The sequence below is a fragment of the Anabrus simplex genome, chromosome 8 (genome assembly GCF_040414725.1).
Source record: "Anabrus simplex isolate iqAnaSimp1 chromosome 8, ASM4041472v1, whole genome shotgun sequence".
NCBI classification, from domain to species: Eukaryota; Metazoa; Arthropoda; class Insecta; order Orthoptera; family Tettigoniidae; genus Anabrus; species Anabrus simplex.
The window spans coordinates 171,913,370-171,937,744 of record NC_090272.1 but is presented as its reverse complement, the minus strand read 5'-3'; the positions used below and the strand labels follow the sequence as shown (position 1 = coordinate 171,937,744).

Genomic DNA, 24,375 nt, shown 5'->3' with positions numbered 1-24,375 from the left:
AAAAAAGTTAAAAAAGGGCAGCTTAATGAACACATATGAAGACCTGTACATTCATCTAGACCAACTTGTAAAGAAAAATGATAACCTTAATGAGGCTGTAGAATATAAGAATCCATTATATTATCAAATTCTAGTATATTTGAAAATGCTTGAGAAGGATCAAGAAAAAAGAATTGGAATTTCTCCACCTACAGATAGCCCTACAACTTATTCCTCCTCAGTTGAAGCTATAGGTGACAGCAAGGAAATTCTTGACACACCTATATCCCCCGCTCCTCCACCTCCTCAGGTGCAAGAGCAAGGAAGAACGCATCATCAATATTACACCCGGCGCAAAACTGTGAAAGAATGACAGGAGTTACTGTTCCAAAGGCAAGCAGGCTTAATAAGATTTGACAACTAGGAATTAGTTATATTTTCATCTATGTTAATAATAAGAGCCGCACTGTGATATCAGGATTTCTTCATTTCGATAATTACTTATAAATTGTATAATTTTTAATTTATAAATTGATCTTTTTTCATGAATTATTAAGAAAAGAATATTTATTAGGACAATTTCTCTATGGAATATTGTACAAGTGTTTCCTTGATGACTGCTTTCTATTGTAGAAATAATTTATATATTTTCTCTTGAGTTATTTGTTTGTTTTAATCTTGTCAATCTTATGTTAATTTTAAGGACACTTCCTCTAAAGCATTACTTTGTCAATTTTATATATTTTTCATCTAAACAGTGTTATGTGGCTGAAGATGTTGATAATATACGAAACATGCACCACTTTTGACCATTAAAAATTGCCTTAAGCAATCATTGTATCGACTAGGTGGAAAATAAATAAATACTTAATTGTGAATCTATTGAAGTGCGATACGGACCATGAAGCTGATTTTATGTAATCATTAGTAGCTTCCCTGATTGGCTGTTTGAGTATTTCTCAATTTCCGGCCTTTTGGCTCCTTAGCTGGAGCAAGGCTCTGTTCAGCATCTTTGGTTTTCATTCATCTTAGTGATCGGACGCACCTTGTAAGGTGGTCTGCTCAACAGCCCCAGCCATCTCGGGTTAAGCATGTTTTCTTTTCTCAAGTGTTAAATTAAAATGTAAATACATTTGTGCGGAGTTTACCTTAGACCCTGGTTTTCACCGTTTTGATTTTGTAATGTCTTAGTTCGTCAGCTAGGCATATCCTTTGTTTTGGAGGCAATTCCTTTAATTAACCTTTTGTGTAAATGTAAACTTTAATTTTTTTTCCTTACGAGTTGCCTCCAATAATTCCGCGTCAGTTTAGCGTACACCTGTTGAGCTATGCATCCCTCACTGATGTGTATTAGGGGAGGACTGCCCCTCTATAGGTCTCTGTGCTAAATTTAATTTCCATTGTTTCCTTTCCTTGTAACATTTTTCAACTTGCCTTGTATGATGTTTGTAATTATGTCATATTCCCCTTTAAATTTTAATTGTAAATTTCAACATCAAAATTGTGCTCACTTATTTAAATGTAATTGTAATTTTGTGTAAATATTCACTTCTCTGAAGAAACACTGATAGGAACCTCATGGTTCGATTTAAATGTTTTAAATTGGTGATGTTATCATTTTAATTTGTGTTCTTTATACCTTGTTTAAATTCTATATGTTGAGTAAAGTCAGACCAAAGGGTAAATGTTCTCACGTTTCTTTCCCTACAATGTCCCGTAAGATTTTGTCCTCTGTAGGGTTTCCTGGTCTGCTTCCCATATATCCTTTCTCTAGTTGTCATGTTGGTTATCTTGCGAAGCCACGTGTTGTCAAAATTAAAACGTTTTTCCAAGTGTATAATCGGCTGACGTTATTTTTTCAGGTTTGTTATTTTGGATTATTAAATCATTACTAGTTTAATATGTACCTTGTATTATGTGCTCTCTTCTGAAAACAGGGGGGGGGGCTTACATCCTCCTAAAAAAAGAAAGGTATAAAACACCAATTGAAAAGATAAAATAATCAATAAAAAACAATTAAATCGAACCACGAGGTTCCTATCAGTATTTCTTCAGAGAAGTGAATATTTACACAAAATTACAATTACATTTAAATAAGTGAGCACAATTTTGATGTTGAAATTTACAATGAAAATTTAAAGGGGAATATGACATAATTACAAACATCATACAAGACAAGTTGAAAAATGTTGCAAGGAAAGCAAACAACAGAAATTAAATTTAGTGCAGAGGCCTATAGAGGGGCAGTCCTCCCCTAATACACATCAGTGAGGGATGCATAGCTCAACAGGTGTACGCTAAACTGACGCGGAATTACTGGAGGCAACTCGTAAGAAAAAAAATTAAAGTTTACATTTACACAAAAGGTTAATTAAAGGAATTGCCTCCAAAACAAAGAATATGCCTAGCTGACGAACTAAGACATTACAAAATCAAAATGGTGAAAACCAGGGTCTAAGGTAAACTCTGAACAAATATATTTACATTTTAATTTAACACTTGAGAAAAGAAAACATGCTTACCCCGAGATGTCTGGAGCCGTTGAGCGGACACCGTACAAGGTGCGTCCGATCGTTAAGATGAACGAAAACCAAAGACGCTGAACAGGCTCCAGCTAAGGAGCCAAAAGGCCGGAAATTGAGAAATACTCAAACAGCCAATCAGGGAAGCTACTAATGATTCGACCTGAAGTTTCACCAATACAAATTAATGTTATTTTTCGCCAATGGCATTACAGCACCATACATGGTAATGTGGGAAATTTATTCTAGAGGTTTCAATTGTGAAACTCAGCGATTTCGTGATCGAAGCCTCCACGTGGCAACTACAGGGTGATACAAAAAATTGGTTACAACAAACATATTACTGGAGATCTCCAATATCAATGTCTTCCAATACTCATAATGATTATTAAATATCAACAGTTCACAGTCTTTCCTGTAAGTCCTGAAAATTCTTTAAATACACAAAATACAAATTTTCACCTGAAATAAAACACATAAAATTGTACATAAATTTACAGCAACAAAAAAGAATATTCAATTGACTTCTTCAAAAATGTCTTTCAATGATGGTTTCATGACAAATTTTCAGTATTAACTGATTCAACCAATTCTATCAACTCACCACAGGCGACAAAATTGCTTGGAAACAGCATTCCAGTCATTCAGCTTCTGTTGTATTTTAGCCTCAATATCACCTCATATCACAACATCATCCTCAAGGGCAAGAGCTTTAAACTCAGAATTGTTGTTGAATCTCTTAACTCTTTTCATTATTTCATCCATTACAGTGATGAATCAAAGTGTCAATGGTGTGCTGCCTTGTTGTACACCCTGCCTAGTCTCAAACCACTTTGAATATCCATCCCCTATTTGGACCCAACTCTGGCAGTATTCTTACAGCATTTTGACTTCATTAATTAAATATAAATCTATTCTCAAGTCATTCCCAAATTTTTTGGCTCTGTACACTGCTGTAAGCCTTCTCAATATATAGGAAAATGAAGATGATATATTTTCCTTTTTCCCAGTGCTTCACCATGATTATCCTTTCAGAAAATGTCAGATCTGTTGTTGCCCTATCCCTTCTAAAACCATACTGTTCCTCTTCTAGCTGTGCTTCAATGATGGTTCTTAATTCCTGTTCTAAGATAAGTTACATTATTTTGAGTTCATGAGATAGAAGGATAATATTAATTAATGGTGCGTAGCCTCCAGAGAGGCCTGGTGCAGGTCTTTCCACTTTGACGCCGTATAGGCCACCTGCGTGTCTGTGAGAATGAGGCCCTATCTAAGATCAAATCTAATGCCAAAGATGTCACAAACAATCAGCCCCTGAGCCATAGGAATTAACTACGAAAGCTTAAATCCCTGGCCCGACCAGGAATCGATCCCGGGATGCATTGAACCAAAGGAATTAACTATGAAAGCTAACATCCCCGGCCTGACCAGGAATTGATCCCGGGATGCATTGAACCAAAGGCCAGGTTTGGAGTCAGACAGATAGAAGATTGAGCCCCTGTAGTTATTGGGTTTTCTTGGGTTTTCGTCTATCTCCTTTAGTAAATAGAATCGTTGGGTAGTTTTTCTTCTTTCCAAGTGGCATTTATAACTAAAGAACCACTGCAACCCTTGAACTCCAGCAGCCTTGATCATGTCAGCGCGTACCTCATCTATGCCTTTCACTTGGCTTTACTCACATTCTTTAGGGCATTTTCCACTTCCATCCATGTTATAGGAGGCTCCACGTTTTGAATATTTTATTTTGACATTGTCTCCTCTTGTTTGGTATTTAAATTTTCACTATTATCTAATTTTTCAAAATACTGCCCCATCTCATCTCTTCTTGCTCTTCGTCATTCCAAGTGGTGTTTCTATCTTCCTTCTCCAGGATCTTTATTCCTTCATAGTTGTTTTCCTTGCTTCTCACCACTAGATATAACAGTTTCTTGTTGGTCTTGCTCCTCTTCTAGTTTCTGTGCAAATTTAGTTCAGGTTTTCTCCTTCTCATTAAAGATGATTCTCTTCACTTTAAGCTTCAGATCTCACTACAGCTGACTGAGTTCTTTTTTTACTTAACATCGCACCGACACAGATAGGTCTTATGGCGACGATGGGACAGGAAATGCCTAGGAATGGGGAGAAGCAGTCATGGCCTTAATTAAGGTACAGCCCCAGCATTTGCCTGGTGTGATAAAGGGGAAACCACAGAAAACCATCTTCAGGGCTGCCGACAATGGGGTTCGAACCCACTATATACTGGATGCAAGCTCACAGCTGCGCGCTCCTAACTCCACAGCCAACTTGCCCAGTAGCTTAGTTCTTCTAACTTCTCTTAATTCCTTGCAACACCATTCTGACATTTACTATCTCTCAGATTCCTCATTTCATTTCTCTCCTTTATTGCTGTTTGAATAGTTTCATTCCACAATGAAGTTTCCTTCTCTCTTACTCTGCTACTTGTTTTGCCAACAATATTGACTGCAGTGTCCATTAGGGTTTTCTTAAATCCAAGCAATTCTTCTTCAGCTATTTCTACTTCATATTTTGGGCAGCTTGTCTCTAATTTTCATCTGGTATACAGGTCTCTTATCTAGTTTTTCAAATTCCCAAACTTTTATCTTGGGTTTATGCTGGTAGTTTTTTTTTTTTTTTTTACCATGATATTTTTGAAAGTGGTTACTACTTAAATGTTGTAACTTAATTAGTTTAACGTTATTTTGTATTGAAAATGTGGACTGTTTAATTTTCATTTTCTGTTATTCTCAGTTCAATACGGACCTAAGATGAAATTCTTAATTTTAAATAAAATACCTAAACTTTCTCCTGGCAGCACTTTCACATCTCTAATAAATGTTATAGCCCCTTTGTCTGCAATGACACAGTCAATAAGAGGTTTCTGCTCTTCATTCCAGCTGTACCTTGTGATCTTATAGCTCAGCTGCTTTTTGAAACAAGTGTTCTTGATTATTAGATTGTTTTGTATGCAGAAGCCAAGGAGACATTCACAGTTGTGGCTCCTATTTGCATATCCATGAGGAATGAATACTGCCTTGTACCCTGTCTTTACATTTCCAACCTGAGCATTTAGGTCTCCCATAACAAGAGTATTATCTTGTTTGATGTGGTCCTATAATTCTTGAAGAAAGTCATCTTTCTTGCCTTGATTACACCCAGTCTGTGGTGCCTAAACCTGAACAATGGTCAGGGTGTTTTTGTTGATTTTCTGATGTAGCTTATTAATTTCTTTATTAATATACAGTGAAAGCTCGTTAGTGCAGTCCTCATTAACCCATTCCGCTACAGTGACGGGTACAACCATCAAGAGTTCCGCATTCATTAACATGCAATGATGGGTACAACCATCACTGTGTACTCAAGTTGGAAATACGTCTGTCTCACCATCAATTTCTTTTGATTGTGATGTTGTACTTTAAAATTATGTTCCTAGAGAGTGCTAGCATGTTTACATGCCAATGTTATTATCCGAAGGACATTTTATCATTGTATATTTTTCTTCTAAATTTGGTAATCTTGTTCATGAAATGAATGCTACTGAGCAAGATGTTTTGTAAACATCATGAGGAGGAAGAGGAAGTTTTCTGCAATTTCTCCTTGATAGTGGTGATGAAGATATCTCAGAATTATCTGGTGATGGTGCATCTGAGAATTGTGACTCCACTCATGAAAATGATAGTGGGGGTGAAGACAGCTCCGTACAAAACCTCACCACATCGAACAACTGGAACTAGAATTTGGTCAGTAATGTTCCAAAAGGCAATGCAGATATGTAAAAGGATACAAGAAATTGTATTTCTACTTCCTGGATTCAATGAAAAATGCTAAGAAATGTTTTGGTTACTAGGAGAGATACAGGTGTATCATCATGTGGAAGACAATGGGGAAGGCAAAAATCACCTAATCAGAGCCAAGAATCGTGCTACTTAGTGGTGGTGGTGATTTTTTGTTTCAAGAGGAAGTACAACTAGGCACCCCTTCATACCATTGTAAGAAAGGGTAGCACAAATCAAAGGTTTGAGTAGTATTCAATGCATCCTTTAAAACTACTGCTTCACTGTCTCTCAACAACATCATGATGATTGATTCCACTGTACAAGATCTGTTTTTATTTGTTCTTCATTTTCAAAACCACAAGAACTTGAAACAATTCAACTATGGTGGCAGCACCTACAGTAGTTGGCACCATGATCATCCATTACATGGTCAGTTTCAAAGGCAACATGCATCAATATCACCAACAAACCTGCCAAATTTTCCTTCCCCACACCCACACATTTTTAAAACTTGAAAACCACTTTTACCCTCCCATGAACCAGATTGTCCTACTATTTCATCTTCATGTCTGTCAAGATGGTAACTGGATCAGTGGTGTTAACAGTGGTGGTCATGGACTACCTCTCTCAGCTGCAGCAATGACTGAAACGCACAACACTCAGTCCAATGTCCAGATGGGAACACTTGTCCTTATCAAGTGGGACAATCTTCCGTCTCTTCTGTGGTGGACTTGTGACACGGAGAAAGTTCATTCTGGAGCTCATGGTCATTTTCAGTTGTGTCTGGATGCACCACCAAGGAAATTGCCATTATGCCAATTTCTTACCAAATGAACCATGAGACTGCACGCATTATCACTGAATGAGTATCTGTGGTTTTCTTGTGTTAATAAGTATCATACCTCCAATGCCTTTTATTCACAGCTGTCTGTTGACTGAACAATACTCATCAGTGAATATAGTGCTAGTGTTAATTTGCTTTAATGTTTTGTATCTGTACATAATTTTTCTGTCATCATCATCACCATTTCCCTTTATCCAGCTCCTGCCAGGTCGGGGTATTTATGACACTTCTCCATCTTCCTCTTTCCTTCTACCATTCCTCTTCCACGATCTTGTCCCAGTCTAAATTTTTCTGTATTCAATTATTTGTTCATTATTTTGTAATTTGTTAAAAATCCGGTGGGCAACATGTTGAGACAGTGGTTTCCCATTTTCACACCAGGCAAATGCTGGGGCTGTGCCTTAATCAAGGCCATGGCCGCTTTCTTCCCACTCCTAGCCCTTTCCTGTCCCATCCTCACCATAAGACCTATCTGTGTTGGTGCGACGTAAAGCAACTAGGAAAAAAAAAAAAAAAAAAAGAAGAGTTGCTTAGCCCTTAGTTCACTTATAGATAGTAAGCAAAACAGTAGCCAATCAGAGACACTCTAGTGAAAGGTGTAGGGAGAAAGGGATGAAAAACAGGATGAACAGTAGCATGGCTTGAGAACCATTGTCTTGGCAGCAGTCCAAGAGAGTGGTCACACCGTATATTATTATTACAGACAATAATTCTCATTATTAGATCTGTATTGACGGTTGAACTTCTTACACAATTGTAAAAAATTGTGTTGATTTTCCTCCTAGTCAATACTACAATATTTACATTCAATTAGGATGAAATTTTACATAGACATAGAGCTGGACTCCATAGTCAGAGAACACAGATAATACAAGCGGGCCACATAACACATGAAAACAGATGGTTCAAATTCAATAACAGCTTACGTATATCAGCCAATGACTGATCATGATAATTAAGCCAACAGGGTACAGATATCAGTTGAACTACATCAGGGGACAATGAAAATATTGAAACAAAAAGGCCTCCAGCTCAAAAACTGTTTTAACAATCACCACCTCATATTTTTAATTTTCATCATGTTTTTTTAAGGAAAACTTTTTAACAAGCACTTCATATTATGTGTTGATGTTTGTAATTTATTATATATATCTTGCTGAGGATGACCCTATCATCATCATCATCATCATCATCATCATTGTCATCATCATTGTACAGTTACAGTTTCCCGGGTACTGTTAATGAGTGACCTCTTCCACTTCTTCCTGTTCATGTACAACTTGTCATGAAGAACATCATCCACTGTCCATCCTCCGGTAACTAGATCAACCTTGATCATGTCCATCCGTTGGGTTTGAGGTCTTCCTGCAGGTCTTTTTTCCTCCACCTGTCTTTCCAAATTTACTCTGGCTTTTCTTGTAGGCTCCATCTTCATCACATGCTTGTACCACCGTAGTCTGGATGTGCCGATTTAGTCTAACCGGGATGCCTTAATCCCGGCTTCTTTCCTCACCTCCTCATTTCTTAACTTTTTCATCTTGGACTTCTGGATGGTGGTTCTAAGAAATTTCATCTCTGATGATTGCAGTCTTGATGAATCTCTTTTTGTGAGAGTGCATGCTTCAATACCATAGGTCAATATTGGTATGAAATAGCTGTTAAACATCAACAGTTTGGACAGTTTTGGAATCATGTTATCCCATAAAATGTTCTTACTTATTGGTAGAATACTGATGCCTTTTTCACTCTGTTTGTAATTTTCTTTCTGAGCAATTATCACTGGAGATTACACTTCCAAGGTAAGGAAAACTATCCACACACTCTAACTGGTGTTTCCCATGTTTTACACTTGCTGGACACCCTTCTCTGTTGACTGCCATCACCACTGTCCTGGTCTCGCTAATGTTGAGGTTATATTCCTGGAACTGGGATTTCCATACATTGAGTCTGGTCTATACTTCCTCTTCTGTTTCACCCCGAATCATGATATCATCAGCAAAGGCCACTGCATTCAGTTCACCTAACTTTTCCATGACGTTCTTCATTATATTGTTCATAACAGTGATGAACAGTAGTGGGGACAGTGCACTTCCTTGCTGAACTCCACTCTTGGTCTCAAACCATGATGATTGACCTTCCCCAATTTGTACACAGCTAGTATAGTCTTTGTACAACTGAATTTTCCTCACCAGTCCTTCAGGCACATTTCTTTTCCTCACACACTCCCAGATCCTATCTCTTATAATACTATCATAGGCCTTTTCTATATCCAGGAATACAATGACCAGGTTCTTGCCTTTATCCCAATACTTTACCATCAGCATGCAGGTGCTAAAAATTAGATCCATTGTTGATCTGTTACTTTGAAACAGTATTGCTCCTCCTCTAACTGTGGTTCAATGATGGTCCTCAATCTTCTCTAAAATGTTTAGCCCATGAGACAGCAGGATTATTCCTCTGTAGTTGGTGGGTTTCCATCTGTTGCCTCTCTTAAACAGGCAAATTATATCGCCGTTGCTCCAATCTGAGGTATTTTGTTGTTTGTCCATACGGCATTTAGTACTCTATTCAGCCATTGTATACCCTGGATTTCTGCTGCCTTTATCATGTCTGCATTCACTTCATCTGCACCTGAAGATTTTCTTTTAGGCATAGATTTTAAGGCTGTCTCAGTTTCTGTTCAGGTGATGGGAGGCTTTTCATTGTAGGCTTGGATTTCCGGTTCTGTATTTTGTTCTTGAACTGGTCTATTCAGTAGGTGGTCGAAATGGTTCTTCAGGATTTCTCTCATGTCACTTTCTGTACTAACCAGATTTCCATTTTCATCTTCAAGTGCCTTTATGGTATTCATTGGTTTCCTTTTACCGCTGATAACACTATACAGTAGTTTCTTATTGCCTCTGATGTCTTCCTCCAGTTTCTGAGTGAATATATTCTATGCCTTGGTCTTTTCTTCTGTAACTGTTCTTTTAACACCCAATTTCTTGTTTCGGTATAATTGTTTGAGGTTTCTAATCTTTCCTTTGTCCCTAGTAAGATCTGGTTTATTTTTCTCCTGATCCCTTTCTTTCCGCATGAGATTTCTTTCCCTGATTGCTGCTCTCACTCTTTAATTCCACCAAGGAGTTTCCTTTTCCCTTATTTTCATACTTGTCTTTCTACAAACTTCAGTTGCTTCCTTAACCAATGTGTCCCCTAGTCTGGTCCATTCTGCCTCTCCATTTTTCCTCTCATCTCTTGGTAACAGTTTTTTTTATCCGGTTCTCATATTCAGTTCTCTTATTTGTTTTCTGGAGTTCCCATACTTTGATTTTTGACATTTTCCTGTTCTGTACTTTTGGCATATAGAAGTTTCTCAGGTCCGCTACTAATAGACAGTGGTCACTGTCAAGACTCTCCCTGGGCATTAAACTGATATCTGTTAACATTCTGCTCCTTTCTTCATCTGAGATGACATAATCAATTACAGTCTTTTGTAGTCCATCAAAACTGTATTGTGTTATCTTATGGCTCTGTCTCTTCTTGAACCAACTATTTTTCACCACCAACCCATTCCTCACACAGAAGTCAAGGAGATGTTCACCTTCCATATGTCATCCATCATATCCATGAGGTCCCATTACATTCTCATATCCTGTTCTATCCATCCCAATATCTGCATTCAGATCTCCTATAATGATTACTCTCTCTTTACTAATAACTTTTTCCAAATCATCAAGAAACTGGTTCTTAATCTCTGGACAACATCCAGTTTGAGGATGATCCTATGCTGGGTCAAAACATTTTGCTATTTGTTTTACATCGCACCGACAAGATAGGTCTTACGACAATGAAGGGATAGGAAAGGCCTAGGAGTGGAAAGGAATCGGCCATGGCCTTAATTAAGGTACAGCCCCAGCATTTGACTGGTGTGAAAATGGGAAACCATGGAAAACCATTTTCAGGACTGTTGACAATGGGATTTGAACCCACTCTCTCCCGGATGCAAGCTCACAACCGCGTGCTCCTAACCACATGGCCAACTCACCCGGTCGGTCAAAACATGTCTATGAAAAATTTGATCTTATTTGGATGTAAATATTGTAGTATTGACTAGGAGGATAATCAACACAATTTTGTAAGAACACCGTTTATTACTTATTTCAGCTTTAATATGTACTTAGTGTTAGAATGCATTTTTTAATGTTTTAAATCAGCATATTGTTTAATTTAATTTGTGAGCTACCACAGAGATACTGTCAGTACCAGACACAGCAGTAAGTGGCACAAAACAAATGGTACTGTATGATACAGTCAGGTGTTGATGCTTATTAAGAACCTATTAGTAAGATTTTACTACAGCTAGAGACATTCATACCATAATTCTGAACTGTTACTGACTAGCGTATATACTGTAGTTCCTACTAGAGTTCATGAGAGTTTGAGACAGTTCTAGAAGTTCACCCCTAGAAGTTTGAAAGCAGTATGAGACAGCTCTCTACTGATAGAGTTAGAACAGATGGCCGACAATGGTATGTTTTCATACTAAAGAACTTATTATTACTAGAATAGCAAAAATTAATGCATTCCAAAGTTGAGGATTTTTTTCAGATGATATCACAGCAAAGGCCCTACTGTTTGTAGATGATTCAATTGCACAAATCTACAAGCTTTGAGAAAATACCAAGGACAAAAGACAAAGTGACCAGCATCAAATTAAAATATTTAAATTAATGATTGGATTAAATAAATTGAAAGGGTAAACTTGTGTGTTCATTGGTTAATTTTTCTGCTGTGCTGTTTCCAGTCTCCCCACCTAGCGTGTGCTACCTTCGGGAAGCATGCTGAGGTGGGATTTTGGGAATCCGGTCGTACGGATGGTTTCTCTGTGTGCTCCGTGCTCATAAGGAGCCTTGCTTCTCTTGGGGTAAACTACTCATGATCCTTATGATTTAATTTAAATGTAAATTAGAATTTCAATATAACTTTATTTAACCTTGAAGGTTGTAAGAATTTTAAACGGGATAATTTCCAAATTATTCCCATCTCAACTTGGTCTTGAGGCAAGCTACCTTCTAAATTGTTTGTCATTTTAATCTTTAATTATCTATAAAGTTTGTCCTCCTATAGTTCTATGATTTAAAAAAAATGTTTATTTATTATTTTTCAACCAGGAAGGAATTTCCCTTTTATCTTGCTACTTTGTTTATTTTCACGTTGTTTTAATATGTAAACTTTATTCAATTCTTGGTAAATGGAATGTAGATACAAATGTAAGTTAATGTTAACCTAAATTCCTTGCTTTATACATAACATTCATGTTTTAAGGTTAGGTCCTTGTCTCTCACATGTGGTGTAAAGTGAGTTAAATTTATGTTTATTTATATTTTGTCTTCAGTTATGTTTTTAATTTACATGAATCTATCTTAAATTTTGAATATATTAAATGAAATGTCCTCTTATACAAATTAACCTCTTTTGAAGTTATCATTCACAAAAGTTTATGTTCCCACTCCTTATAGGGTCCATTCTGCTTTCCACATCCTTGACCTTTAGTTGTTATTGGTTGTACCTGATTTAATTTGGTCTTATTTTTGTTTTATTGTTTTTTAAATTTTGCATGTTCTAATTCCTTTTTATGTTAATGTTGTTAACCACTCAGGGGTTATGAAGAAAAAGGAGAAGAGGAAGAAGGAGAAGAAGAAGAAATCACAGACTCCCCAGAGATCCATGGACCACCAAATGGCAAAGACTCCTCTAAGCGATTTTTTTTAACATAAGTAATGTAACTCTAAAATAACATTTAGCTGGGCAATAATTCAAATTTTTTAAGGAAAGGTAACAATTAAGAAAATAAAACATTTTCTGAAGAATTAACTTAGAGATTCTATATTGATATCGGCCATTTTAGCAAAAGAATCATGTAAATATTCAAGGAGCTCTAGTATTTACAGTGCAAACCTTATTCAGCTGTAAAAAATTAATATACAAATTTGATGAAAGAAAGTTACATAATGAACAGCCTTTTTAAAATATGAAAGGAATACTTTAAAAGTACTTATTGAATAGGTGGGACCATTTTTTGCTTTTTGCTTTCTAATTTGTAATTTGTATATCAATACCGATCAATATGAAACTTATTGCTTATGATAAATTTACACTAGCAAAAGGAGTACCTCTTCCCTTAGACAACAATTTTTGTTGATTAAATTACGATAAGAGATATCTTACCTTCTTTGTATTTTGCAGTTTCATCAAATGTAATATTCTTACTCCTTTGTGGATTTGTACTTTTCTTATCTTGTTGTTTAGTTGGCTTTTCTTCATTTGTTTTCTTATGAATACTTCCCTTTGACCCATGTTTCTTTTCATCACGTTTCTTATGAATACTTCCCTTTGACCCATGCTTCTTTTCATCACGTTTCTTATGAATACTTCCCTTTGACCCATGCTTCTTTTCATCACGTTTCTTATGAATACTTCCCTTTGATCCATGCTTCTTTTCATCATGGCTAGAATGAATACTTCCCTTTGATTCACGCTTGTCTTCATCTGGTTTCTTATTGATACTTTCCTTTGATTCAGGCTTGCCTTCATCTGATTTCTTGTAGATACTTTCCCTTGATTCAGAATCATCTTTACGCTCTCCACCATACACTGTTAAGAACAAAATTTACATTTAAAATAAATTAATCAGTTCAAAACCACACACAAGAAGAGTAAATTGCATAGTACATTTCTGATTTAAGCTTTTCAAGAATATTAATTAGACTGACAGATAAATAAAACAGAATATTCTTATCCAATATGTAATGTAACTTCAAATATTCCACCCATTAACTTAACATTATTCTCCCATATTCATCTGTCAGGGATTATTGGTGGTGATTATTATCTTAAGAGCTGGTCTGAGTGGCTCAGATGGTTGAGGGGCTGGCCTTCTGACCCCAGCTTGGCAGATTTGATCCTAACTCAGTCAGGTGTTATTTGAAGGTGCTCAAATATGTCAGCCTTGCATTGGTAGATTTATTGGCACGTAAAAGGACTCCTGCGCAACTAAATTCTGGCACCTCAGCATCTCCGAAAACCATAGAAGTAGTTAGTGGGACATAAAGCAAATAACATTATTATTTGTTATTATTTTAAGAGGAAGTAAAACAAGGCAACCATCCTCTCTTAGCACTAATCAGAGAGAAAAAGCGAAGAGTTCCAATCCTTTGAAGAATGAAAGTATCAGCAAAATAAAGGGAAAGACCATAAAGGGCATGAAAATGAAAGACTCTGTAGGTCTCACAAACCTAATACCATTGCGGTCAGAAGAACAAGAGATGACCATGGGGAGGTCAGATAGGAAAGATGAAAGTGAGGAGCCAGGCACAAGTAAGTGGAGTGGAAGTGCAAGGATTGGATTAGCAACATTCTATGAAGGAACAATATCACAATTACTGCACTCTGCTAGGTGTTTAAGGTAAATCATGTCTGCAGGGTGTATCTATATATTTATAAAATTAAGAGTTTCTTCTGTGCATTGCTCAGAATTTAAAAAAGAACAGTATTTCTGAATCGGTCATGTTAACAGTAACAAAGAAATGCACTTTTTACTTTTCCGTAATTTCTGTCTGTCTGTATGTATGTATGTATGTACGTACACGCATCACGAGAAAACAGCTGAAGAGAATTAAATGAAAATTGGTATGTAAAATCAGGGAATGAGCCACTACAATTTAGGCTATAAATAATTTTATTCACACTGAGTGAAATGGTACTTTAGGTGAAAGCCTAAAATTTAATTCTGAAATATTTATGTTATTAGTGGTCCTATCAATAAATACGACATAACTAACATTATACAGAATTAAATTTCCAATCATTTATATCTTATACATTTTTACTCTACTGGCTAACATAACAGAGACATTCATGAATTTGTATTTTTATTGCTAAGTCTGTATCAACACTGAGTCACGAGAAAATGGGTAAAGAGAATTTAATGAAAATTGGTATAGAGTCAGGAAATAAGAACCTACAGTCTGAGCTATGAACAATTTTATTCTTCCTGGATGAAATGATAGTTTAGGGGAAGGTGCCTAAAATGATTTTTTTTAAATACTTGTATTATTCGTCCTATCAAAACATACTACATAACAAAAGTTATAGAGAATACAATTTTCAATCATTTATGTTTTAATCAGTTTTATGATAAGAGTGGTATTGCAGAGTCGGAAGAAAACTAAATGTGAAAGCCTATAATTAAATTGAAATAACAAATGACGTGGTTCAACCTATTCAATAAAAATAAGAAATGTAGTGTTATATTCTTATTCAATATTTTTTACAATTACCATTTCCAAGACCATTTTTATTAGAAGTTTAACGATGTTCTAGCTCAGGTAGATATTCAGTGACGTTGGGACAGAAAGGTTTCGGAGCAAGAAGGAAACAACCATGGCCTTAATTAGGGTATATCCCCAGAATTTGCCTGCTGTGACAATGGTAAACTACGGAAAACCATCTTCAAGTTTGACGATGGTGAAATGTGACCACAATATCTCTATAGCTTATAGCTACAGCGCTCATGTCGCGGAGCTAGTTATCTCGGTCTTTTCACATATTAGAGTGATATCACGTCGGAATAAACCAAACAGAATTGAATATGAAGTAGGAAATACTAAAACCAGAACAAGTGGATAATTTCAAACACCAAGAATGTGTTTGCTCCGAGGACGGAGTAATAAATGAACAGTATCATTCAATAAAGAAGTGAGTTCTCGGACGAAGTAATCTTAAATGGCTTTGTTTTCAGATTGACTTTGAGTAAAATCTGAGTGAACTCAGGATATTTAATGAGTAAGTTGGAAACAACAGACGTGAAGAATAATTACTGGTAAAACCAGGTGGGATCAATTGCAGGAGAGTAATCGGAATGAGGTATGAATAAACTCGATCGATGAAGCTGTGCGTATAAACTAACTTCGGTGGTGGGGTGGGGTCATGTGAGGCGAATGGAGGAGAATAATGGACTCGGCCATGGAGGGTGAGATAAGTAGAGGGAGATAATGACGACGGTGGTTAGTCTCAGTTTTCTAATGATTTACTGATCAGAGTTGTAGAACTAAACGAGCCCATGTATGTCCTTGCAAGTAGAACATTTTAGAGGGGCAGGGTATTGATTCACAGAAACTTGCAGACTGCACGTCCAAAGGTGTCACCGTCTATAATGAAGATGGATTCATTCATTCATTCATTCATTCATTCATTCATTCATTTATTTATTTATTTATTTATTTATTTATTTATTTATTTATTTATTTATTTATTTATTTATTTATTTATTTATTTATTTATTTTGAGCTACAAAACCTATGTTCATTAATTAGTAATCTCTATGGAGAGGATGTGTACTTGAAGGTTAGGAAGTTCGGTGAAATGAAAAAGGAAGTATCTAAGTCAATCGCCAGACTAGCTTTCTTGAAGAGATACCATAACAGTGAAAAAATACCTTTTATAGATCAAGATTTAAACATCATCAGCACACAACTGGAGCCAAGAAGATTCTGGCGGAAGCCAGGAGACGTTTGCTGTGAAATAAAAGTCAACAAACCAGGAGGGATTTGGATAAGTAGGACACAATTATACTTAGGTGGTTATCATGAGGAAAAGTGTTAACACAAAATACTGAAATTAAAAGACAAGGTATTTGCATTTTTGACTACTGAGTGCCATGAACACATGGATTTATTTGCAGATGATGAATGGGTATGTAATTTGGCATATCTTGCTGATAGTTTCATACAACTGAATGAGCTGAGCAGCAAAATGCAAGGTAGGAATGAAAGTATTCTTATCAGAATCAATAAGTATTCATGAGGTGTAATTAATTGTAAATACACTCTACGCGTTTCAAAAGGAACCCTTCTTCATCAGAAGACAACAGAGAAAAGAAACAACGTATTAGAGGTTGCTAGGAGAAAGCAACAACGAACTTAAAATGGTGCCCTAAGATGTAAAAGGGACGCCATTTTAGTCCCATGCTAGAGACAACGAATGGCAACAGCAAATCATTACTCTCTTATGGTTCTGATAATAGGTAGCCATGATTCACTGAGGTTGTAACCTGTATTGCTGTTGAAATTATCTGGGTGTTTGCGTATTTCAACCGCCTCACTGATAATTCTTGGGCAATATTGCTTTATACGGGCAAGAACATCCACTTCTTGGAAAAAGACATCATGACCAGGTGTTGAGGCATGATCAGCAACAGCTGATTTATCAGTTTGGTTGAGTCTGATACATCTGGTATGTTCTTTGATGCGAGTACACACCGTTCTCGAAGTCTGCCCAATATAAACCTTGCCACAATAACAGGAAACTCTTTAGATACCAGGTTGTTGCAATTTAGGCAAACTATCCTTAGTTGGTTGCAGGAGTTGCATAATCTTAATTAATGTTCCAAAAACAGTTCGTACATGGTACCTACATAAGATTTTAGTAATACGTTCTGTAGTGTTATGTATGTAAGGTAGGTAAGCAAGTTCTTTTACTTATTTTTCCTTAACAGACGTCCGATTATGTGTCAATTTCAGAATCCTTGAGATCAAAGCTTTGCTGTAACCATTGCTCTCAAAGGTGGTTCCCAAGGTGTTAATTTCCTCTTGTAGAGCTGACACTTCATAAATCCTCCTAGCCCTGGTAGTTAAGAGTTGTAAGGATACCATTGTCTGGGCAGAGTGATGGTGAGAATCTACGTGGAGATATCTATTGGTGTGTGTAGGCTTACGATACATGCTGTGTCCTAAGGATCCATCCTCTTTCTTGGTGATGAGAACATAAATTCAAAATTCTACCTTAAAAACCTACATTTAAACTTATTAAAATTTATTAACTTCTATACTAATAATGTTTACTCTAACCCTACGTATATCCAAAAAAATGGTATTTTGCCATCAGATTCCATTTCCATGGTGAAACAAATGGAAGGGTGCTGGCGATTAAGGTGATCCAGAAAGTGACCAAGATTGTCTTCACCTTCTGTCCATACAACGAACGTATCATCCACGTATCACCACCAGATCTTTGGTTTGCAAGGTGCCGACGACAAAGCTTTCTCTTTGAAGTTTTCCATGAAGAAATTAGCCACAACAGGACAGAGAGGACTTCCCATGGCCACACCATCTGTCTGTTCATAATATTTCCCTTTCCATAGAAAGTAGGAGGAGGTCATGTAGTGATAGAAAAGCCTTGTGATCTCTTCAGTAAAAATATAATTAATGAAAGACATAACACCATCAACAGGTCAAGACTCACCAAGATATCGCCTGGCTGAAGTGATGTAGTTTTGAACTTCTCAATGAAGTGTGTGGAATCCTTAATATAGGAAGGCATGGTACCCAGCTGTGGTTGAAGTAGACTACGTAAATATTTAGAAAGGGCATATGTCGGGGAACCAATCGTACTAACAATAGGCCTAAGAGGTCCTTCCTTATGTATTTTGGGAAGCCCATAAAGTCTTGGAGGAACAGCATCCCCTAGAAGGAGACTCTTTGCTGTATCTTCTGGAATAGAAGATTGCTTGACCAATTTGACGGTCGCATTTCAGTAGCGAGTTGTGGGATCATGACTGTTAATCCTGTATATAGGATCAGCTAACAAAGACAAGATCTTGTTGTCATAATCATCCTTATCCATCATCACTGTCGCGTTACCCTTGTCAGCGGGGAGAACGATTATATCAGAATTGTCCCTTAGATCTTTTAGCTCCTGGATTTTGCCTTGTTTTAAGTTCGACTTAGGTGGATTAGCAGTCTTGAGAACTCTGGAATATTCTTGTCTAACTTCCTCAGCCTCTTCAGGTGTGAGGTTATGTACCAAGGATTCTATAGATGTAATAAGTTCCTCAATTGGAATTCTTCTAGGTGCTACAGCAAAGTTGAGACCTTTGGGTTTCATTTAAGGTTATACTGGACAAATTTATGACAATTTTGTTGGAATCACGTCTAATGGCATGTGGTTTCTGCATCTCACATAACCTTTCATATTTGGAAATATGCCTGCCCCTAACCTGATCTAGTATGCTGTTGGCTTGCAGTGCAGTAATACAATTAAAGACCTTCCATAATTCCTCATTTACGAAGCTTGAGAGACGTAGATGCAGCTGTAGCAACTCTCTCGAGACTGAATCCAACTCCTTGCGAGTCTGCTGTATCCTCTCTATCAATAACACCTTGCTAGTATCTTAGATGGGCAGACTTCGAGAACGGTGTGTACTCGCATCAAAGAACATACCAGATGTATCAGACTCAACCAAACTGATAAATCAGCTGTTGCTGATCATGCCTCAACACCTGGTCATGATGTCTTGTTTCAAGAAGTGGATGTTCTTGCCCGTATAAAAAGCAATATTGCCCAAGAATTATCAGTGAGGCGGTTGAAATATGCGAACACCCAGATAATTTCAACAGCAATACAGGTTACAACCTCAGTGAATCATGGCTACCTATTATCAGAACCATTAGAGAGTAATGCTTTGCTGTTGCCATTCATTGTCTCTATCTAGGGCAAAAATGACATCCATTTTACATCTTATGGCACCATTTCAAGTTCGTTGTTGCTTTCTCCTAGCAACGTGTAATACGTCGTTTCTTTTCTCTGTTGTCTCCTGATAAAGAAAGGCAAGGTTCCTTTTGAAACGCGTAGAGTGTGTTTACAATTAATTACACGGCATAAGCCCAAAATATACCTCACGAATAATTACACGGGCCATGAAAGTAAAATGATAATATTAGAATCAATAAGATTTGATGATTTGTGAATAAGCTGAATTTGTGGATTTGGAAAATTGAAAAATGGTTTTTTTAAAGATGTTTCTTGCAGGATTACAGTGATGATGCACCTAATTAAAGAATATTTAGAAATTCTGCAGCAGAAGTTCAAGATTTGGAGACAGTGCTCAAGATTTTAACTGGCTTTCTGATCCAATTATAGCAACAGTCATAGTGAATTCATAATCTATTATTATTATTATTATTATTATTATTATTATTATTATTATTATTATTATTATTATTATTATTATTATTATTATTATTATTATTATTATTATTGGTAATATAATAGTGTCTTATCATATGTTTTTGAGGGAAATAATAGTTTGGTGTGCCGTGTCGAGTAATGGATGTGCCACAAGTGGAAAAAGGTTGTGGAACACTGACATAGAACACTGAAGCCAGTACTGCTATGGAAATGGGTTTAGAATTGTTTGGCTAAAGAGCCCTACATAAAGAAAATATCAAAAAATACTAAAAAAACCATCATATCATTTATCAAATGAAAATAATATCAAATGAAATGTACAAAATATAAGGCAGGTGTCAAGAAAACAGTGAAGAGGGTACCATGGCACATGTGGGCTCTATGTGTCCAACCCTTAGTCTACAGATATGTCAAGCTCAAAACAAAAGGAACATTAAATCAGGACACCATTGCATTATTCAACCACAAACAAGAGCAGCATTTACTTTGGAAATCAAAACTAATCAAAGAAAGAACCAGTGGCAAGTTGCATCTTATTACTGGTTACGACTACCCTGTGCCATACCTTCTTTGGATCAACATTTTTTGAACAGACGTTACAGCACAATATGCAAGCAACAGAATTCTACAATGGACAGGGATTACTTTCTGCCATTCCTATAATCAGACTACATCTGTTAAGAGTAGAACAACCTGCTGAAGCTATATTTAGAGGCCAGGAGATAAATGGAAAAAAAATCCCAAATCTACCATTAGAAAAAAACAAGAGCATAGGATCTGAATCATGTCTTGTATTTTTGTACTTACCTATGGAAGAAGAAGAAGATCTAGATGCTCTTGAAGACCGTGGACTTCCCAAACCATCCCTACTACCACCATGTAACCGGCGTAGCCGCTCCAAGTCACTTTCAGGTATCAGTTGTGATGCTAATTGGAGAGAAGAATGTACAATTTCTTAATTATATTCTAAATTAGTTTATCACCAGTTTGGTGGTAAGCTAGCCAAAATATACAGTTGAACCTGAGTTATACGTATATCAAGGTGAAGATCAGATTTTATGTATAACCAAGAATTACTTACAAACCAGGTTTAGATATTATGAAATATAATTATTCTCTCTATTTTCAGAAATTACAATAAAGACAGGTTATCTCAGAGATATAAGTTAACAACATAATTTGTACTTATGATTATTTTAATACATCATGTTTGCAACATTATTAATGAATGATAATGATCAAAGATTTTGTCTCAGGTTCCCTATGGGAATCAACATCTGTATCATCTGATGGCCAGGCAGGCATCAATTTTTGAAAATGAGACAAAGTCTCTCATAGTGCATTGGCACTTCAAGTGGCTCCAAGTAGCCTACGCAGTGGCCTCCATGGTATGCACTAGCCATGCATTTTGGTAGGTGTGCTATTTACCAACTGATGAGCCCAACTTAGCACACTGGGGTGAAATGCTGGCAACCAGGAATGAGATACTGGGAAATTTATAGTGTCCAATAATGGACCAATTATATTGGTATTATAAATTTACTCTTTCGGGACAAATATTTCAGGTTCCCTATGAAAATCAACATCTGTATCAAGAGAGTAATGTTACAAAACTATTGCAAATTTTGGGCTGGAAAGACTTGGGGATAAGGAGACAAGCTGATCAACTAAATGGTATGTTCTGAGCTGTCAATGGAAAGATGGTGTCGAATGACATTAGTAGACGAATAAGCTTGAATGGAACATTTAAAAGTAGGAAAGATCGTATTATGAAGATAAAGTTGCAATACAAGAGGACAAATTGGAGTGAATACTAATTTTTAGGAAAAGGAATTAGCAGCTGGAGTAATTTATCAACAGAAATGTTCAATAAATTTCAAACTTCTTTGAAGTCATTTAAGAAAAGTCTAGGTAAACAACTGACAGAGAATCTGCTACCTAGGAAACAGCCCTAAATGCAGATCAATGATGGCTGATTTAGTATGGAACTAATGAAATTTTGCATGTAACTAAAACAGTAAGTACATTTCAGAAAAAATATAGAAATAGAATAGGTTACCATTTAAAACTGACCGCCATTGTCACATGCTGTGTAATAATTGCTGCAAATGTTGTGTGAGTTTTGTAAAAATTTTCTCTTGAAATTGATGAGTTTGAGCAATTTTTTAATAATTTATAGTTTTATTAGTATTGGGTGTTACTTATGAAAAACCCTGTACAGGAATATGCTGTGATTGAAGTACCCTTGCCAAATGTTTATAGATATGGAAAACACCTGAGAGAAAGCATGGAAATGAAATGAAACTTCAGACACTACCTGTATCAGTTAGCTTCAACTACATTACAAGGGTAAGAGGGTAACAGCAGGGAGGCTTTTGCATGCTCTGTAAATATATTTTGTTGATAGAAAATATTTGGGTCAAAATACACTTCAATCATTCCTGAGTGCCCATTAAAAATTTTAATGAAACATTATAAGGAAGTATAATCATTTTCAAAGTACCTTTTTTTCTTCTCAGCAACTGAGTCGTATGCGCGAACAAACGTCTATGTTACATTCCCTATATATTGAGAAAAACGGCAATAAAGATAATTGTTGTTCGTGGGACATGGCTGCGTGAGAGAATGTAACACAGACTTTTGTTCCGTAAACCAACAGGTTATAAGTGCACGCGCTCACTCACTCATACATAATGTATGCATGCAGAGGAGAATAGTGTTATTTTAAAGTTTTAGCCTAATTATAATGATTTGGTGCATACATCTTTCCACTCACTAGGGTCACGTTTCCTTTTCCTGCATCTGTTTTGCTTGGGGACAACAGTACGTTACGATCACTACTATCGTATGATTGCATGATTATGGTTTCAATTAGTAACTAAATAAACTCAGTAATATAAGAAGAACAAACCAGAACAATCTCCGGACTAGAATATGTTCATTACATTGCATTCAATTCGTGACATTGTCAAGCGCTCGCGCGGGAAACGATGTAACATAGACTTTTGTTCCATTATTTTTCAAGTGCATTTCTCTTCACAATTTCCGGAATACTATAGCCATCTGTTGAGATATGCTCAAACTACCTGCAAATACATATCCAGGACACATCATAGATGTTTGTTCCGTGAATATCTCAAATGCCACAAAAATGTAACATAGACGTTTGTTCGCGCATATGACTCAATTCACAACATTCATGGTGAGTCATCTCTCATTGCTGTGCTGTGCATTAAAGTTACTTTTCCTGTGTGAAAATTTAGCTTAGCATCTGTATAAAAGACAATCTGCTACAGTAGACTTCATCCAAAGCTATTTTAAGTAGGTAAAGCTCTGAATATGTGATATTGTGAATCTTAATATTCCTCCATGTCTGTATAGTTGGAACAGTTTTACTCCTTAATAAATTAATAAAGTACCAAGTCTAATACACAAATAAAGAAAGTTTGTCTTTTAATTTAATTTCAAATATTCATTGGTAAATTAAGCAAAATACAGTCGGTCACCTAAAAGGATATAAACTATAAGATGAGAGAAACCAAGAAGACAGCTTTACTTTTAGGGTAAGAGGCAGAAGCAGAAAAGGCTAGAGCATTAGTTGCACATAGAGACATATAATCAGTAACCTGTACTGGAATCAGTTTGCAAATGTCAAAACTGATCAAGGAACTTCAGAAACTGCTTCGATCAGGAAGGGCGTCCACCAGGGTTGTATACTGTCACCTCTGTTGTTCAACATCTACTCAGAGGCAATCTTTAAAGAAACATTGGAAGACTATGGTGGGATCAAAATTAATGGGAAAATCATCAACAACATCAGATATGGAGATGATACTGTTGTCATAGCTGATGACATGCCTGCCCTTCAGTGCATGATAAACTCCTTAGTTCAGCACAGTGAAGAGTTTGGATTATATGTTAACCCCTCAAAGACAAAACTGATGGTGTTCTCTAAGAAGACAATTTGGACAAATCTCACAATAAAAGATAAAATAGTTGAGCAAGTGTCTTCTCTCAAATATCTGGGTACCATCTTGGATGAACAATGTAACTCCAAACGGGAGATAATATCTAGAATTGAGCAGGCCAGGAAACAATTCATTACCATGAAGAAATTCTTTGTGAGGTCAGATCTCAGTCTCCAACTACGAATTCGTATGGTCCACTGTTATATATTTTCTGTTCTCCTATATGGATGTGAAAGCTGGACTCTGGATCCAATCATAGAAAAACGTATTGATGCCTTCGA

At 36.4% G+C, this 24,375-nt stretch overlaps 1 protein-coding gene across 1 annotated transcript in view; it reads right to left on the bottom strand.

Annotated features, from left to right (window-relative positions):
• LOC136879354 (sodium/potassium/calcium exchanger 1) overlaps positions 1-24,375 on the bottom strand; it is a 232,766-nt gene that overhangs the window by 149,031 nt on the left and 59,360 nt on the right. The window contains exons 5-6 of the mRNA XM_068229086.1: positions 20,934-21,053; positions 13,329-13,754 (exon numbers count right to left, since the gene is read on the bottom strand). Coding sequence (XP_068085187.1) covers positions 13,329-13,754; positions 20,934-21,053 — 546 coding nt within the window. The remainder of the gene's footprint in view (positions 1-13,328; positions 13,755-20,933; positions 21,054-24,375) is intronic.